We start from the raw sequence: 14971 nt of genomic DNA on the forward strand, positions 1-14971 counted from the left end.
GTGATTGGATCGACAACTTGACTACCTCTGATTTTAGAACTTTATATAATTCAAATTGATTTAGACATAAAGATGTCTGAAATCTGCATATTCATATTGGCTGACATGTCTGAAAGCTTTCTTTTTAACCTAGACTAAGCAGTTTAATAACTTAATCTTAGCGATAGTAGGCAAGCAACCGTTTGGTGCGAAAATACACCTTCAAAGGAGCTGTCATTGTGGAAGTTACATCCTGCAAGGAAAAAAATTATTTAGGTAAAACATCAAACTACCTGCCCTTAAATTATTGGGTTTTAGCCATCTTCCATAAAGCTTTCCATAACTTCATGTTTACAATGTGATTTAAACATTGTGATGTCACTTTATCAATAGGAGTGCAGAGACATCTCAAGGATAGGTAAAAGGTACCAAACATTACTATGTATAAGATTATAATTTGAAGCCAAAGCACTATTTAAACCAGTAGGAACTAATAAAGATTAAGGGCGCATTCACTAAACATGATTATTTTGGGAAGAGTCAGGGGAAACAATCCTTGCGTATCATGACTCGGTGGTGTTCATTACTAAGGGAACGTGTCAAGAAGCCAGCCCCCATAAAATTTCCTACTCCGGAGTACATCTACCCCTTTATTCTAGTCTCTTTCACTCTCAGGCCGGAATTTATCACAAACCAGAATCAAGCTTACCTTCCCTGTCTTCAAACCACTATAGCACACTACCCAAAGAGAGATGCTTGGCAACTGATTTGTAACTACTTAAGGAAATATTAGAAAACATAAAAGGATTTCCTCCCCTCAGTTTCCATGTGACTGCTGCCTCCAGAGCCCAGATACTTGTATGAAAACATGCATATAGTTTCTAGCATAAGAATTTCAGATATGCTTCAGATTTAATTTTTTTTTTTAGATTTATTTTTTTATAATGAGGAAATAAAGGTGTCACAGAAATCCGAAAACCAAACTCCACATATCAGGGAGTCAATGAGGAAGTTCTAAAATGCTGTGGCCATGGGGGAAGGGCATGTGAGAGAGAGTTTTCTCTGCTTTTTGACTGTCAATAAAATGGCTTTATTTCTGCTTTGTAAACAGCTTTAAATAGGAATAGCTTTCTTCCCTTAGAGTGGTGGTTTCTAGCAGCATCTTAAAATTAGAGTTGTTTCCAAGTAGACAACTCTATAAATGGAAGTCCATTTTTTATTTGTTCTCGTTTTTCTTTTTTTATTTCTAATTTACCTTCTTTCACCAATGTAAGCTTTCATAACACCTAATTAGCTGTCTGGAAAAGCAGAGAGCAGGGACCCATCTCTATTTATGGCTAGCACTGGTGTTTGGGAGATTAACTCTACGGAATCTAAACTAGGAAGCCATCACAGATTATCTACCAGGAAACAATGACAAACCAAGACCTTTGGCTGGCAGTTTCTGTGTATCAGTTTCCTACTGAAAGGTTTTGCTGGTATGAGAACAGCTTGTTTTCGCTGTCTTTTTCTGTTCTTCAGCACACACACTCAATTTCGCACATGCACACACACTTCCTTATGAGTGCAACAAATTCCGATTTAATCCAAATATATTCTAACGTATCAGATAAAAAGTATCAATGCTAAAATAGAAACCTCATCAGAATACAGTCCAACAAATCTGTGATTAAATTTTCCTTTCAGTGAGTTGACATAATTCACAAGATCCTGTGAACTGACACTTTGCTAACATAAACAATTCTTTCTTTTTTTGGCGGTTGATGATTATTCACTTACTTTCCTTTACCATCCTATAAACCCCTTACACTTGTTATCATGATGGGGTGAATCATTCTGTATAAATGGCACCTTATCTATATTCATTCAAATTATTTCCATTTATGATTTCTATGTCTCATTTACTAGCCGATTAATTAAAAATAAACCTTCTGATTTCAGTCTATCTGACTACAAGAGGGGTAAAATTTCACTCTCGATATTATTTCTAGAGACAGTGTTGGAAACTTGTCTCAAAACTTTTTTTTTCTGTGTCAGATAAGAAAGAAAAAGAATATATTACAATTTTATCACACGCTTTTTTTTTCTGCCAGTGTTCACATGACTGCGAGGCTTAATTTTAGCACAATTTTTTAATAAGGTTGGTACATCCCTTGTGCAGGGAAGACAAGGAAGGAGTTAGGGAAAATGTGGCATCAGAGAACCAACCACTAAGATCACTGAGTGATCTTTCATCTACCTCATTGTATGATCCCTGCATTGTGCACGGGGATCTAATGTTTTACTGATCAAGGAACTAACACACAAATACACCTGTGGGATGTGCTGTTGCTTCTTTTGTTTTTTTTTGTTTGTTTTTATTTTTTTAACATCTATGTATTATTTTGAGACAGAGAGAGGCAGCTTCTTTTGTTTTGTTAATGTCAACGGGACCATGAATCGCGTTATGTACGCTGATATGCTCATTTCGTGAGGATGTCTGTTCACACGTTGGCAGTGACACCATGAATAAACTGCAGGTTACAAGTCCAGAAACTTGTATTGTGTCCTAACAACTGGCCATCAGGAAGCAGAATTTGGGCACACAGTTCACGTAATAAAAACACTGAGAGAGAAACGCATATATTTTTAGGTTGATCCACTGCCAATCAGGCTTCCAGGTTTTACTTCAGTTGTGAAATGCCATTCTAGCTGCTTTTGATAGGTGGAAAGCACATTTTGAAGTGGAAGTTATTATAATACTATCAAATAGTCAAACCATGGCAGCTTTGAAGCAGCAATCCCCCAGCGTGCACCTGCATTGCACAATGCTTCCGAATGTATTGCCACGGTTGCATTCAGACACCAGAAACCACTGGCCTATATCATAGTCAACCGAATCCAATTGCAGCTGGGTATGTGGAGCACTGGGAGCATTTGCACATACCATTCAGTGCACCTGCATGCCTTCAGGGATGGTTTTAAGTGTTTGTGACCCTTTGGACAAAACAACATGTCTACCAGAGTGAATTTTCTGGCATATATATTGACCACATATAGGAATGCTCTAAGATGAAGAAAACTTAAATTAAACGGAAACTTAAAGAATGAGAGCCAAAGGATATAAGGAAATCTGATATAGAAGTAGCAAGAATATCTTATAAGTGAGAATCTAAACCATGCATTGGGAACCTATAGCACAAATATAATTGTGTCCCATAGTGCACTGCCCTGAAATTAACGTTCGTATTTTAGCTGTCCCCCCTTCCCCAATCTGTAGGTGCAGCCATCATCACCTGGGGCAGCAGCAGATGCTTAAAGTGAAGGCACAGATAAATGGGGCCATCTCTTTCTTTCCTTGCTCCTTTTCTTAATGTTTATTTATTTTTGAGAGAGAGAGAGAGAGCGCGAGCACAAGTGGGGGAGGGACAGAGAGAGAGGGAGACAGAGGATCCCAAGCAGCCTCTGCACTGACAGCAAAGAGCCCAACGTGGGGCATGAACTCACGAACTGTGAGGTCATGACCTGAGCTGAAGTCCCAAAAGTTTGCACGCTTAACCCACTGAGACACTCAGACGCCCCAGGCCATCTCTTTCTTAACTGGTATGTTGATAAGAACTGGCTCTGAAACTTGATACTATACTAATGAAACAAAGTTTGCATTTTTTTTTTTTTTTTTTGTGAGTGAGGGACTCTGACAGAGTCAAGAAAAACAATAGAAAAACTCAAAGAAAAACAATACAACTCAAATGCACCACGAGAGTAATAACAGCTCAAATTCAGTGACAGCATTAGATATGTACAGTTCGGTGGTTAGTTTGAAGAAGCTATACTCAAGAATTCACAAGGTAAGAACGAATCAAACACAAACTTTGTGCTTAGGCATTGGAGGTTTTCAAGCAAAGTCATCTTGAATAGAATGTTGTAGAACAGTAATGTATCAAGTAAAAGTTTGTCATAAACAAACCTATGTGTATCCACTTCTAAAATTCTCCAGTCTGTAAGAATTTATCTCTTCACTAAGGCATTTCTACTCTGACTGGAAACTAGAAACTAGGTTTAAAATCAGCTAGGGCAAATAACTCCTGATCAATTACATTTTGAACTATGTTACATGAGGGTCAAGCAACAGAAATACAGAGAAAAGTGTTGACTACAATATTGTGAAAGGCTTTGTACTAGTCATAGTGCTTGATCTAAAATTCAAAGGACGATGAGTTTCAACAAAAAGAGAGCAGGAAGAGGATGATCCAGGTGAAAGGGTTAGAAAGTGAAACAGTAACCACACAGGACTGTGCATTTCACAAGATAGTAAAAGACCACTTTAGAAGTCAAAGGACATATGTGGCAATACCAAAAAATAAATTATTAATGTACAGAACATTGACTAGGATTCAAAAGAGAATAGAAAGGCTCTGAATAATAATAATAAAAAATAATGAAGCAGACAATGAACCCTCAAATTATAGGTATTTGAATGTCCTATGTCTCAGAAGATTTTTAAAATATGTGCTTGATCAAAAAGGTATTAGACAGCACTTATTAACATACAAAACTGAGATGAGCCACAGGGCAAGCAGCATTCAAATCAGCATTATTTCTGGAAACAGATATATAGAGTTTTGGTCCCCACCAGGATATCTCCAGCAGAGCACAATAGGACATGACATGATTCACTGGCGTAGTCATTCAGACCCCATTGTGACCCCATTCTGCTAACATCTCATCCTACTCCTTATAAACTAGAGAAAGTCTTAATGCATGTTGACTTAACTGGTATTTTATATTAATAGGATAAATCCTGTATTTTATAATTCTGCATTAGAAAAATATTTCCTCTTCTTACATCTACTTTATCTGTCTTCACTCTTTCTCTAATTTGCTATTATTATTACCAACCATAAGATTGCATATGAGCACATCTGAAAGATTAAAGGATTCTTTGAGAACGCCAGAAGAGGAAAGGTTTGGAAGAAAGAAGATATGTTTGGGGTCTAGGAGAGAGGTAATAAATAATTTTACAAGGTAAGGAGAATGTCCACAAATAAGGTAGATGAGGAATCTCAGAAACTTTTCAAAGTTGGTTCCGGATATGAAGAATAAATTTCTACAGGAAATTCCTGAAAATGTCCAAAATAAGCATTCCTGTTTAGGATGAAGATAATGCCACATTTTTCCACTGAATTATATATACCAGCATTGCTTCGTAACTCATTATTTTTTAATCCATTTGCCTCAATGAGATCCTTACACACCTTGAGGATCAAGGTACCGATACTGTGTTCCATTCTTTCATTCTTTCATGCTCTATTCCTTGAGTACACAGAACACGTTCAATATCTACACCTGAAAGCTACCATTGATGTAAAAGAAGAGTAAATTAAAAAGGCATCTAATACTATTGGTAATCTACAATAGAAGAGACTATTCCTTATAATTTACTTATTTCAAAATCATTCAAACTAGAATTTAAATAAAAAATTGAAACAAACAAACAAACAAAAAACCTCATTCATTTATGAGGTTGTGAGCTTAGCTTTTAGAATGATCCCAGGACCTAAACAATGTTATGCAAAATGGCTCTCTTTCACTGTGAATTATACAGGATTTAAAGTTCCATGAGATCTGGGGCACCTGGCTGGCTCAGTCAGTGGAGAATGTGACTCTTGATCTCAGGGTCATGACTTCAAGCCTCACTTTGGCCCTAGAGCTTACTTTAAAAAAAAAAAAAATGAAGTAACATCATATCTGTCTGTTAGATACCATGCTTATATAAAAATCTAAAGTTCTCTATTTATTATTGATAACCTATAGAGTTCCATATTATTTATTTATTATAATTTAAAATAAGATAAATAAATCTGCCTGGGATATATATGTAAACACAGAGGTCAGAATATTTCCCCTTAGGGTTTTTTTTTAAATCAGTGACACCTTTATTGAAATTAAAGTCTAGATTTAAATAATCACCTCTTTATACTTTTAAATTAAAGAAAACAGCAAGTATCCTGAAAACCCACACCTCAGCATCTATAGGTTTTTTTCCTTCACTCCTGGGTTTCTCCTTTTGTCCTTTTTTGATTCTACTTCATTGTTGTGTCAAACGTGCCAGTTTCTCTGTTTTAGTTTAAGTTAGCTGCGTCTATATCTTGTACTTTATCTGATAGCTATCATCACATGTGAATTCATTAATAAGTCCCTGTAATTTTAGAGTCTTGAAAGGGTTAATGCAACTTCCAAAAAGAACCTGATTTATATACGGCGATAAACCTAGCTCTGGCATGAAATAGTGAAAGACATTTGGTTTACAAGGACAAATTTAAAATTATAACAACTTAAACACTACTCCGAATTTCAGGCCCAAGACTATTTAAATATGCTACTATTCTTCATCTTTAAAGAGGATGTTTTCTTATGCTTTTATTGCCTCTGTTAGCTAACCCCATCTCAGATAATGACACCATTTTTGATGACATGGATGAATACATCCAAAATTCAAGGCATCCTCCCAGCAAAGTGCTAATCCTGTAAGGAAGGTCAATGAAAGCATGCCTGTTAAGCTGAACTCCTTGCAAGAAGCAAGGAAGATAGTCTCATGAGCGTTTTTCTCTCAGGCTTGGTATCTGATTTCTACTGGGATATATATCTGTGTACCAGTTCAAATCCCATTGTTCATCTCATTTCTAGCACTTGTTTTCAATTGCTAGAGACAAGTACACAGAGCTGGGTGTCATTTTTAACATTCTCAGAAAACAGAGTTAATTCAGATGCAACTAATCCTCTCTAGCTTATTATTTAGTGATCAACACCTGCCAACAGGATTTGGGAGTCCCAAAAGATAATTTTTTTAAGAAAGATTTTTGTGTTCTCATATTTTCAATAACATTCTAGTCTCTGAAAGCTTTTCATAAAATTCATAGGGCTCTACTCTAGAGATAGATCCAAAGTTTCGATTCACTTACCTTAAATTAGTTGGACACGGTTCCAAAAGAGCAGATCAGTTCAGGACTTTTTAAAAACATAATGTTTTTAAAGAAAGACGCAATACAAAATGTATTTATGGACATATATGAATGGGAAATATATATGAAACTATACTTCTCTATAAATGATTCCTCGAAATATTGCTTATATTACAACTTAAAAGTGAACCAAAGGTAAATGTTCTTGATGTGCATGCATACACACACACAAATGATAATAAATATGTATTTTTCACCAAAAATGCCTTCTGTGAAATGAAGTTTGTCTGAAAGTACTATTCAGATTGATAGTAGCCCAAAGGTAACTTTAGATTAATACACCGAGGGGCGCCTGGGTGGCTCAGTTGGATTAGCATCCGACTCTTGGTTTCAGCTCAGGTCATGATCTTGCGGTTAGTGAGCTCAAGTCCCTCGTGCTCCATGCTGACAGTGCAGAGCCTGCTTGGGATTCTCTCTCTCTCTCTCTCTCTCTCTGTCTGCCCCGCCCCTGCTCATACTCTTTCTCAAAAATAAATAAAATTAAAAAATTTTAAAAAAAGAGTAATATACCAATAGTTTGAACCGAAACAATTTGGCCTTGATTTTATTAAAACAACTCCTACTACCAAGCTGCTCATGTTACCACAATTATTGCTACTATATTATAGATAGTTTTAAAATACATAAAGAGTAGGAAAGGAAAGAGAACTAACAATTTAAATAAAGCCTGTTCTTGGAATTACTTCTCTGAAACCATTCTGTTCTTATTACCTTTAGTGTGCTGTAAGTTTATTGGAAGCTGATGTTTTTTATCCTGTATGATTGGGTCATCCCAAGAATGAAAATTTAAGCAAAATCAATACACTCAATACTATGTTCTAGAGTAAATATACAAAAGTGTTTCTTGTAATGGATTTTACTGGCAATGACAAGCCATTTTTCTGTAACAGCTTTAATATTTTGTAATCATTAAAGCACACTGAAGCAATGGAGAAATTGGGAAAAGAGGTCTGGAAATTCATATATTGTAAGATAGGAGATGTGTCCCTCTATATCACCCTGCTATGTAACCAAACCGAGAGTCAACAGCTATTGGAGAAGGCTATCCTTGAATCACAGCAAAGATAAAAATGTATTTTTAAAGGATATGAAGGCTTATCCATCCATAATACAGTATTAACATCAAAAGGTGTCTACAGTGATGTTTTAAATACTTTCTTATCTTGGAGAGTACTTTCTATGATTTAATTGATAATCAGTCATACCTGGAGCAAAGAACAGATGATAAAAGTGAAGTGTAGTCCCCATGAGTAATATTAACGGGGAAATAAATATAAATATATGAAAACTTATTTTATTTTCAGACTTGCAATCTAAATCTAATCTAATTGGAAATTCATATTGATATCACAAGGAGAATTCATTGAATTCATTGAGACAGTCTTTTTAAAATTCGGGCATGTTATATTTGATTCCACCCCCCCCCCCCAAGAATATGTATGCTCAATTTCAGAAGAAGTGACCCTTTGTGTTGCCAAAGCTATTTTTGAGGAGCTGCCTAACAATTTCCATGGTCATTCCAGAAAAAGGTTATACAGTCATCCTCCCTTTCCCATACAGATATGGTCTGAGACCCCCAGTGGATGCCATGAATAGCACCAAGTCCTATATACACTATGTTATTTCCTATACATTCATACCTACAGTAAAGTTTGTTTTTAAAAAGGTTTATTTTATAAATTAGGTACACTAAGAGATTAACAATATCTAATAGTAATTTAATGCAATTATAACAATATACTGTAATAAAAATTGTATTGTATGTACCCTTCTTGCAATAATGTGAAGTGATAGAATACCTATATGATTAGATGAAGTGAGGTGAATGATGCAGGCACTATGACGTGACATAGGCTACTATTGACCATCTGACGAGATGTCAGAGGATGGTCATCTGTTTCTGGACCATGAGGTTCACTTCAGGTAACTGAAACCATGGAAATAAAACTGTGGATAAGGGGGACTGCTATAATCTGAACTACTCAGCCTCGTGTTCAAAACCCTCTGTAATCTGCCCCAAATAAATTATTTAGGCAGTTCTGTCATTAAAAAAACAAAAAACAAAAACAATAAACTTAGATTCTAACAAGTAGAATTTGTATACTTTCTGTTCCAGCAAATATTTCCGTAATCTTTAGGAAAATGGTAGCAATCATCTAACTGAACCCTAAAATTCCTTTAGAAGGCTGTAATTATTACCTAGGTCAATTGGAGGATGTGGAACATGCTAGCGGACATATACTTGGGATCACAATGTGTCTGCTCAAAAGAGAGAACAACTTGAATTTGAGAAAGTGTCACTTTAACCTTAAATTTTTAGGTGACTTGATGGTTATGTTTCTTGATCTAAAATTATCTAATATTAAAACCCAAGGTGCAATGCAAAATGGAATGAAATATAACTATTTGATCTGGCAAATTTCTAATAAAATATGTATTTGTGTTTCTTCATTGAATTGATAAAAAACATGCATGATCACAACAGAAAATTACCTAGTTAATTATTATTGTAAATAAGGTCACTGTGGTAAGTATTATTGCAAAATAGAAAAATTATTAAGTTAGAAGTACTTGGCAAATGAAACTTCTTATCTATTGGGAATGATGCTTTTACGATTAAAAACATATATATCTGCACATAATTCTGCATAAAATTCAAATATAAATGATTCATTGTAAGATTAACCATTTATTTTAAAAGGTCATAGTCTAACATATATAACTCATTGATCTACTTATTATCCATAAACATAAAGGTTGTATCTATACGAACCATACAGTTGAGAGATAACAGTGATTTCAACAAAAAGCTAAAGTTATTATGATTGTTTTACAACACACACATGCATGAAATTATTATATTACATATAATCATTCTAGTATTTTAAAAATCAAAGAAATATATATGTACAAAAATAGGAAAATATTATATTCAATGAGCTCCAGTAACAGAGTTTTAAATTGAAGACTTTTATTGTAGCATATATGTTGATGGAAAATATTCATAAGCTTCACTATCTTGATATTTTAAGTGAAGGCAATATACGTTTTAAAATGACAGCTTCCAATACATCAGGTAACTATCAACAAAGGAATACAACTAAAAAGGCATGCATTCATTTCCTTATATAAGCACCCTTTGTACACATGATGAAACAATACATTCCCATACCAAATGGAAATGAATGGAAGGAGCCTTGCCTAAGGACAAAAATCCTCTGGAACTATTTAATGGAAATAAAATAAAGACCTAACCCGCCTTACAACAGCTTTTGGGTTTCCTGATGCTCAGTGATAGCTCCCAAAGGGCCCAGTGTTTCAAGTTAATAGACAGTCATGGTGAAGCACAGGTGTGCACATGCACACACATGTACATTCACCAGAAGCATGCATGTGCACATGAGCAGAGTGTCAGTGTCAGATTAAGAGAGAGATTTTTAGGGACACATAAAATAATGTGCAGACATTTACATTCTAAAAGCCAAAATGCTTTTTTTGCTATAAATTTTACCCTTAAATTTAATTCTTACATTGAAGTTGAAAATAAGAATTGATAAATAAAACTCTTTTTCCCCAATCGATTATAATTTAGTAAGTGTGAAATCACAACTATTTAAGGATGACAAGGATGATTTTATATAGATGTGTCAGTATATGTGTATGTACATGCACTCATGCTGTCAAACTTTCCACCTTACTTCCCCAAATTGGAAATAAGTAAAAATTTCCTCACTGCAACACTGTTTGAGGCCTTTTCTTGTATTTTCTCTCCAATTTCCATTCATTTCCATCTAAAAATAATGCAACCTCTTCTCTTTTCTTAGCTTGAGTAAAGCAACACAAATAAATATAACAGTAATAGATTACTGTAACATACATGTGTATTTTTCAACCACAGCGACAACTTGATATATTAATTTTCTCCATTGGCTTGTTTCCCTCGTGTAGAGATTAAACTACCGAGAAACCAATGAAATCTCTCAAAAGCATTCAAATGACTCAGACTTGGACTATATACAACCCAGAGTTAGAAGAATATCATGAAATGAGCTAAAATTTCACCTGAGATATATACTTCTTTCTGTCTTTCACTTAATCCATCCAGTTATTTCAAATTTCAATGTGTTTTCCTAGATTATGTGAGTCACGTGTAGAGCATACTTCCAAATTAAAATATATCGACAAAATTTATCGAGTTCAGGGGATTTTAATTTTGAGCTTCACTAGCTGCTGCAATTGACATGAACTTGGTTCCGCCCTGCCTTTAGGAATCTGTATTAGGGTGATGTGTACTGATTTTACAAAGTAATGTGTAAAGAAGCCTTTAATATATTTCCATAAAATAACACATCTAATTTGGAATGTAATTGCCTGTTCAAAGTGAAAGAAGAATTTGTGGACCCAATTTCTCAGGTGAAACAGTTTCTTCTTCAGAATTCAACAGTGATGTACCTTGCTCTATACCAACAACTAACATTCAAGGAAAATAACCAATCCCCTCTCCTATATCAGCTCTCTCTCTATTCCACCAATTTCTTCCTTAGCATTTCCCTAGCACTAACTCTGAAGTGAAATTTGTAAAAGCGGTGATTTTTTACATTAAGCAATTAAGAATTGGACCACTTACACTCATTTAAGAACTATAAATGTGAAAAAAACAAACCCTGATATAAATGAATATGTAGATTCTCTTTTCAACCCTTAACCTTACACAGCTTTCCCTGAAATATTGAAAGTAGCGATGCAAATAAAATAGAATAAATTACTTATTTACTATTCTATTTTCCTTTAAAGGAATAAAGTCTACACATTCCGAATTTATGTGTGGATAGTCTTATGAGTGTCATCATGTAACAAGTAAAATTCGGATCACAGAGAAGAAAGCCAGCAGATGAAGAAATTGCTCACCTGGAGGAAGTAGGTCAACAGACTGAAGTCTAGTTGTGATGGTGTGTAGGGTGAGGATAGCAAAGGAAAGCAAAGTCGGGAATGCTTGAAAAATAAAATATTTTTAGTTAACAAATAGAAAAACCAAATGGGAAAAAAGGGCCAATTGAATCATGAATCCTTCTCTATTGATTGAAATTTTTATATTAAAATCCTTTAGATTGATCAATCCCTGACAGATACGGTCATTTGTATTTCCCCAGGTGCATAAAACTTAGTGTGACTGGAAGAAAATTACTTTGGGGGCGTATTTCCGTTTAGAGGAGATAGAAACAATGCAAAGTAGCTCTAAGAATGCCTAGGTCAATGGGAAAAATACTCCTGCGATGATGGATTCATTTATCCTAAATAAAATAAAAAACCTTTCTGTAGTAGTGGGTAGAATATGTAAAAAATCAGGCCACCAAAATCAAAGTTGCAGACTGTCTATTCTTTAATATCCCTAGAGAACAAGGCTCTAATAAAAGTTTTCGCTGCTAGTGAAATTTTGATGTGTACTGTCTGGAGCTTGAAACAACAAACTGTTTGAAACTTAGCTGTTTACTCAATCCCCTAGAAACCGTTGATTGTTAAAAGCGTATTGATTTTAGTAATAAGAAATATATATATTTCTGAAACAATTTCAACTCTTTTTTTATCCAACACATGACAATAAATGTTATTGTTATAAAGAAATGCTGCATTTTGTTTTTATTTTTGTTTTGCTTTTTAAGCACCTCTAACTTGGGCATATATGGATGTGTATAATTGATCAGTTTCTTAGACAAAAAAAGAATGCTTTGTTTGCATCTAAATGCATAGTGAATATATGAAATCAATTGCTATCTAAAAGTCATGCCAAAAAAAAAAAAAAAAAAGGCCTGTTGGTGAGTAAAGTAGCTTTATTTTTCAAATAGTCTCATTTTCTTATTTTCAACCTTTATTCAACATCTGTTGTTTGCCCCTCCCCTGGAATGTAATTATGCAGGATTCCAATGTAAAACAGGTTGAGTAGTTAATAACAGGCAGCTCAAACATTTTTCCACACTGTTTCCCTGCAGATGTTTACTCTCATTTTTTTTTTTTTCTTTTCTCCCCTGGCTTTGTGTTTAATTTGTGTATGTTTCTCTTCTATTCTTCAAGTATATTCCCACAACAGATGGAAACACCTGAAAATAAGTCTGCCTCACGCACATGTTTAAATGATGTCTATTGTGATATTAGCACAGAAAAGAGAATAGAGAATATTGGTTTACAGAAAAAAATAATCTGTAAGTCACCTTGTTACTATGTTCAATTTAAAATTCTGAAGAGATGATCTAGTTTTTGCCAAAGACATTTGCCAAAGTTTATAGTCTACAACCTTCATTTGTTCTTATTTTGTTACCAAGTTCATTTGTCTTTTTTGCATTTGGCACAATTCTCTTAAATTTTCAGTCCTACCAGAAATTGCACTTTTTTCTATCCACTGACCATTTTACTATGTAAAAGGCACTCTACATTCCCTTGATAATAATTCAAACTCAGCAATCACTATCTAACATAGTTTAGATATAGTCAAAGTATATCATATATTTTTAAATAATATTACCAGAGTCATATAAGGCATAGAATTCTTTTGTTCAGAAAAATATATTTAATTGAAATTGGAGGAAAAAAAAAGACAGGTATAGGCTGTGCACTGGGTTGGGTATTGACCCCCATATGTCCACCGGGAACATCAGAATATGACCTTATTTGGAAAGAGGGTCCTTGCAAATCTAATTACTTTAGATGAAGTCATACTGGATTAGAGTGGGCCCTGATCCAATGTATGATGTTCTTGTAAGAAAACTGAGACACAGAGACAGTTGTGTAGAGAAAATGCCATGCGAATGTGGAAGTAGAGATTGGAGTGTTTTGTCTAGGATTGCTGGCAATGACCAGAAGTAAAGTAGCTAGAGGCAAGGAAAGATCCTCCTCGAGAGCCATTAGAGAGCACATTCCTGCTTATACCTTGATTTTGGACTTCTGGCCTTCAGAACTGGGAGAGAATAAATTCCTGTCATTTTAGGCCACCTAGTATTGCTCTTGTTATGGCAGCCCTCTGATACTGATTTTGGTATCCAGAAGTGATATGCTGTTGGAACAAATATGTAAATATGTGGAAGTGACTGTGGAACTGGGTAATGGGAATAAGCTGGAAGAGTTTTAATATGTATGGTTTTTAAAAGCCTGGATTGCCTTGAAGAGACTATTGGAAGAAATATAGACATTAAAAAACTTAATTTAATGATTCTTCTCTGAGCTCAGTAAGAAGTAAGGCTAACTATAGAGGAAGTTTCTATCATGTTTGAGGATATACGTGTGGCTTTATCCTCAATAGCAGAATGTAGACAGAAATATGAATGTTAAAAGTGCTTCTCATAAGGTTTCAGGTGGAAATGTTATTGGACACTGGAAGGCAATGCTTGTTATGAAGTGGCAGGAAACTTGGACAAATTGTTGGGTGAAAAGTAGAACTTGTCCTTGATGAATTTGGATATTTAGCTGAAATGCTTCCCAGCAAAGTGTAGTAGGTGTGAGCTGGTTTCTCCTTTCTGGCTATAGTAAAATGTGAGAGCAAAGAGATCAACTAAGGAATGAACTTTTAAGCAAAAAGAAACCAACAATTGATTTGGAAAATTCACTATCAAATCGCATGTTCTGGAAACAAGGACAAAGGTGTGGCTGGACAGTCTTTTGCTGTAGTGATTAGGGTGTTATCTATGACTCTAATCAACCATCATAAGAGAAGTCAGGAGTAGAGATAAGGTTACTGAGGAAAGATCTGTGGAGAACACTCTTGTCTAATTGTGTGGATCCCCTCAACATCCAGAAGACAAAGTTTTTGAGAATTTTACATCACGCTGCTAACGTGGACTGAAAGAGACAGAGATGAGACAAAATGAAGGAAAAATTACTCTGAAGTACAGCCACAGATACAGGGACCAGGAAGGGTGGGTTACTGCCCCAGAGAGTCAAAAAGCTTAAAGGAGTGAGCACACAATTACTTTCAGGCCTTGAAACCTAATGGAATTTGCCCC

The 14971-nt window shown here is 34.9% G+C and overlaps 1 protein-coding gene across 3 annotated transcripts in view; it reads right to left on the minus strand.

Annotated features, from left to right (window-relative positions):
• Positions 1-14971, minus strand: part of PCDH17 (protocadherin 17) — a 99887-nt gene that overhangs the window by 8506 nt on the left and 76410 nt on the right. For 2 of the 3 annotated variants that reach the window (XM_019415604.2, XM_019415606.2), the window contains one exon: positions 11889-11972. The exons of the other annotated variant lie outside the window; for it this stretch is intronic. In XM_019415604.2, the coding sequence (XP_019271149.2) occupies positions 11889-11972 (84 nt within the window). The remainder of the gene's footprint in view (positions 1-11888; positions 11973-14971) is intronic. 3 annotated transcript variants of the gene reach the window in all.

Source organism: Panthera pardus, unplaced genomic scaffold (genome assembly GCF_024362965.1).
Source record: "Panthera pardus isolate Hobbes unplaced genomic scaffold, ASM2436296v1 HiC_scaffold_1, whole genome shotgun sequence".
In the NCBI taxonomy this organism is placed as follows: domain Eukaryota; kingdom Metazoa; phylum Chordata; class Mammalia; order Carnivora; family Felidae; genus Panthera; species Panthera pardus.